Source organism: Patella vulgata, chromosome 2 (assembly GCF_932274485.2).
Source record: "Patella vulgata chromosome 2, xgPatVulg1.2, whole genome shotgun sequence".
NCBI classification, from domain to species: domain Eukaryota; kingdom Metazoa; phylum Mollusca; class Gastropoda; family Patellidae; genus Patella; species Patella vulgata.
Window position 1 is genome coordinate 49085307 of NC_065880.2, and position 4625 is coordinate 49089931.

The 4625-nt window shown below is 33.2% G+C and overlaps 1 protein-coding gene across 6 annotated transcripts in view; it reads left to right on the forward strand.

Annotated features, from left to right (window-relative positions):
- Nucleotides 1–2873, forward strand: part of LOC126811585 (protein still life, isoform SIF type 1) — a 117523-nt gene extending 114650 nt beyond the window's left edge. For all 6 annotated transcript variants that reach the window (XM_050537280.2, XM_050537275.2, XM_050537274.2 and 3 more), the window contains one exon: nucleotides 25–2873. In XM_050537280.2, the coding sequence (XP_050393237.1) occupies nucleotides 25–688 (664 nt within the window). In that variant the 3' untranslated portion in view covers nucleotides 689–2873. The remainder of the gene's footprint in view (nucleotides 1–24) is intronic.
- Nucleotides 2874–4625: the final 1752 nt, after the last annotated feature.

Below are 4625 nucleotides of genomic sequence, written 5' to 3' on the forward strand. Positions count from 1 at the left end.
TAATGAGAATTTTCTGTATTTCAGTACTGCTGAAGCCAAAGCTGATTTTGTGAAAGTGATTCGTCATACAATTCGTGAAAGTGTTCGTAGAATGATGATTCCGACTAATAAACCTGTTACTAAAACTGTTCATGGTTCTCCTGATGGTGGAACTAAAGAACCCTTACCAAATCCTCTCTTATTAAATAAACGGCGTTCTAATAAATCACAGGATCCAGAAAGACATTCAGTTGATCTAGAAGAGAAATTTAGTTCCTTGGATTATGATAACTTGTTTCGAACGCGTAGTAAAACTATTGGTGATTTGAATGAGGCTGGTATAGATGACAATAGTACATTTATTACTGCATCGGAACCACAAATCAGCGCACAAAATCCCAGTCCAAACTCTTCTAATTCAAATCTCAGCAGTTCTAATAGTGGTTCTGCGAAACTTTTATTCGCTAGTGCTAATCCGTTAAGCTATTCTTCCAGTTCTGTGAACTCTGGTGGATCTCCGGTGTGGAAACCACGGGCTGAGATAATAACTCAGCCTGGCAACCAACTTTTACCCCCAATAATATCAACAGTAACGTCTGATAAAGTAACTGGTAAACCGCCGACTGGTTCGGATGGTAGTCGTAAAGATACTAAAACTGTTGTTTTTGCCACACCACCGTTTCCTGTATATAAAGACACTGAATGCTAGTAGATATAATTATAAACTAAGTGGGCTGTTTAATTATATCCATTTACATTCGGTAATTGTGTTCATTATAAGGGAAGGACGGACATGTTTGAAATGTGGTTCCAGAGAGTTTGTCATAATTCTACGCTCGTTCGGTTCCTTAACTGTGTTACAGAGGATTTTTAATGGGATTTAACTGTTTTCTTTGTTTTTACAGTGGTTTCTCTCTTATCACCTCATTGTGTATGTCACAAGTTTCAACATAATAGCTCTACAAAAGATTGTGCATCTTTTACTTTTGTCTCTCTATGTTGTCTCAGTTATCATCTAGTACTATTAGCTTATTATCAAAATTATTCTTTAGTATTTAGATGTGTTACTTTTTGACTTGTTGGTAAAAGCAAAGAGAGATATTTTTATCATAATCTTTTTATTGTCAGGTGAAATATACAATCTATTTGCATCCATTAAGAAAACACTTTTAATTATTTCATCTTTCGCATCATTTAAAAATGTTTTCTTTTTTATATAAGGTTACACCATGGTATTTATTTTACAAGTATATATAAATGTCTCAACAAATCTAGAAATAGAACCAGTGAGAAAGGAAAGGAAATAAAATCTATATTTATTTATAATGATCTCTTTTATGATTTTATTAAAGATATCTAGAGACAAATTTCATATGATAAAATATTTGTCATAACTTTTTGAGTGCTCAGTCAGAATTTAAAAAAAGAAGTCTGATTATCACATATGCATGCATTTTGTCTAATCAAAGAGCTATAATTTCTTATTAGCATTTAAATATTCTTTTTATTGTTTTAAATCTGTCTGAATCAAAAACCACAGAAAAATTGTTATTTCTTCCCTTTCGTATGAAATCCAATATTGTGAAGAATAATGATTGTGAATTTTTATTTATACATATCTTGTGTGTTCAGGGATGATATTATAAATGATTGAAACTGTTAAATCCTATAGGTCTTGGAGGACTGTTTTTCTTCCCAGTGCAAATATGGTAGCGTTACTTGTTTGTGCAAATTTTAGACTATTGCATAAAAAGTGTATTCTATTTGTCCAAACATGCACTAAAACTCTTTACGACTGTACTTTGCAGACAAATACTATTGTAGATATTAAGTGTAAAAGTATGCTTTCTGCTACACACTTTCACTATTGGAGGCAAAATTTGATCGCATAGAATAAAATCAACATTTGTTGGCCTTTAATGTCTGTGCACACATGAAACTTATTCAATGGCACAGTTGCCAGGAGCCCTGCAATTTTAGGGGTCCCCAGATTCAATTTCGAAAATGAAATTATGGTTCATGTCTGCAAAGGCTGCACAGTTGGAGGTGTAAGTGTATAGGTTTTTGGACTGGGAGATTTATACGCTTTTGTGTAATAGTGTATAACAGTTTTAGATTTGTGCAAGAATGATACGCCCCTAGGTAGATGAGTGAAAATAAATATTCTGCCAAATTTGTATTAAGAGTTATGGTTGTGAGATTAATTTGTAATAATGTATTTAGTTTTAGTTCTTTTTTGCGGAGGAATCTCATAAAGAATGAACTATTATTTGAATTTTCAAGGTGAAATTTACGTTCTTGTAACTTGAGTGTGAATTACAAAAATGTAGAAGGAAAACAACTAAATAAAAGGCCATAATGGGCCAGTGCAATTTATAAAGAGTATTGAGATTTAGTGTCTCATTTGGTTTCTTTGGAGGAAAACCCATCATATTATTATTATTATTCAAGGTTTAAAATACGCATAATATATTGTAATTTTTACTCTCTAAAATACAATTTAAGGTCACCTATTATATCATATAATATTGTTGTTATCATTATGTATTATTGTCATACATATCATAAACACACTATAATAAACTTACTAAGTATTATTTCACATCATTTCTCAGAGTTCTTATTAAGGCACCTAAAATTCAGTTTGAAGTTTATGATTGTTGGTTTTAAAGTGCTATTTTGAGTTAATTGAAGCTTTTGGCGCCACATAATTATCACTATCATTAGAAGAATACATTCTATAAAGAAAGCCTTTATTATCAACCAGCTAGAATTCCTCAAATTATGTGTAGATCTGGTCAGTTTTATTCTTTTTTATCTGTTTATTATTTTTTTGATTTAAAAGAAAATTAAATATCATTTAGAACAAATGAAATAAAGATATATATAACTTTTATCAGGTTTTTTTTCTTTTATGACTACTCACTTTTATGTTTTTAATCCCTCAAAATGACGCTTTGTAACACCCACATTTCACGCAGAAGTATGTTGTGACCCCTTGTTTGTCCACCATTCATTTTTACACAAATGCCCCCGTTATTAAAACCTTGTAAACACCCTACAACTACAATATTTGAAATTTGTTTCTTAATCTTGCTGACCTTATAGGAAGGTACACTATAAAAATTCAGACTTTAATTTGTAGTTAGTGCCACCCTTTAATGTGCTGCTGGCAACATTATTTATTCATATGTGTGCCTCTCCGATCACAATGTCTCAAACAGAACCTTGACTAGGGTAAAAATTATTCTTTTAAAGATTTGAAATATATGAGAATAGGTTTTGTGGAAAGCCTTAATTGCCTTATTGCATTGATATGTGACCATCTTTCATTGAAGTAAATCTCACTTTAATACTTGGGGTTAAAGAGGAATTATTATTCTCATCAAGAAAATAGATGTGATCAGTTTCGCATAAATATCTCGTTCAAAATAATCTTATTCACAAGTATTCATTAAACTCCTTGAAAAAGTTGTGGCTAGGCAGATTTTACTGTATAGTCATCATGTCAATCAAAATTGTATTTTTTAAGAACATGGAAGACATGCAAAGTTTGAATGTCTCTTAAAACCCACCCCTTTGTGTGAGTAAGGGAAGGTAATCAGTTTATTTTCAGCATCCATTTTCAAAACAATGTTAAAGATGCATTCCCATAAAAGTATTTACTGGGTGGTTATTTTCAATAAAAGTATGGCAATTTTGGTATATATGAAAAGTAGAGATACCCTATCTAACTAGAAAAATACTGGATTCCCTGAGAAACATTTATGGAGCACGCGCACACAAAAATGAGAGGGTGTCACTAATTGGGAGTGTGACGATTTAGGGCTGCCTGCTCAAGTGATGTCAAAAGTTGCACGCATAGATTGACCTATTTTCATTAGGGAGTGCTTTGACCTATTTTCATTAGGGAGTGCTCGATAAACATGACAGTGAGTGGACGTGGAAAAAGTGAGAGACTTAAACATACAACAGATTCTGAGACTAAACTGCGGAAAACGAAGTGGACAGAAGATAATCCCAGAATTTATGTAGGCTTCGATATTCATGGTAAATGGACAGCGATTAAAGACAACATCGTCTTTTATATGCAAAGAATTATCCTTCCTCCACCACTGCCAAGTCACATGACACATACATGTCTTCTTTAATTAGATTTTTTGTAGCTTGGAGTATTTCCTTGCAAATACAATGATTTGGTTAGCAGATAGAAAAATCTCTTGCCAGTGAGAATTCACACAATTCTGCCTCACTCTTGGTTAAATTCTACTTACACATAACCATAGTAAAAGAGAGAGATATGGGGTTTAACGCCCACTCGACACAAACTAGGCCATTTCGGGACTAACATGTGAATTTTAATAATACGCTTGCGTGTAGGGGTCTTAGCAGTAGGAAACGAGGACCCAAAGAAAACCCACGAAGTTGGACAGGCGACCCTACTAGTCACGAACAAGCGGGTAATCAAAGCCACGCACTTGACTCAATGACAGCACTTCTGATCCAACGCGCAAGCCTTAACCATTAGGCCACCGACCCGAAGAGTATAACAATATGTTAGTCTCAAAATGACACATATAGTGTCAATGACATACCAAAACCCCATTCTTTTCCTTTGAAAAAAACAACCAAAGATATCAGCAAGG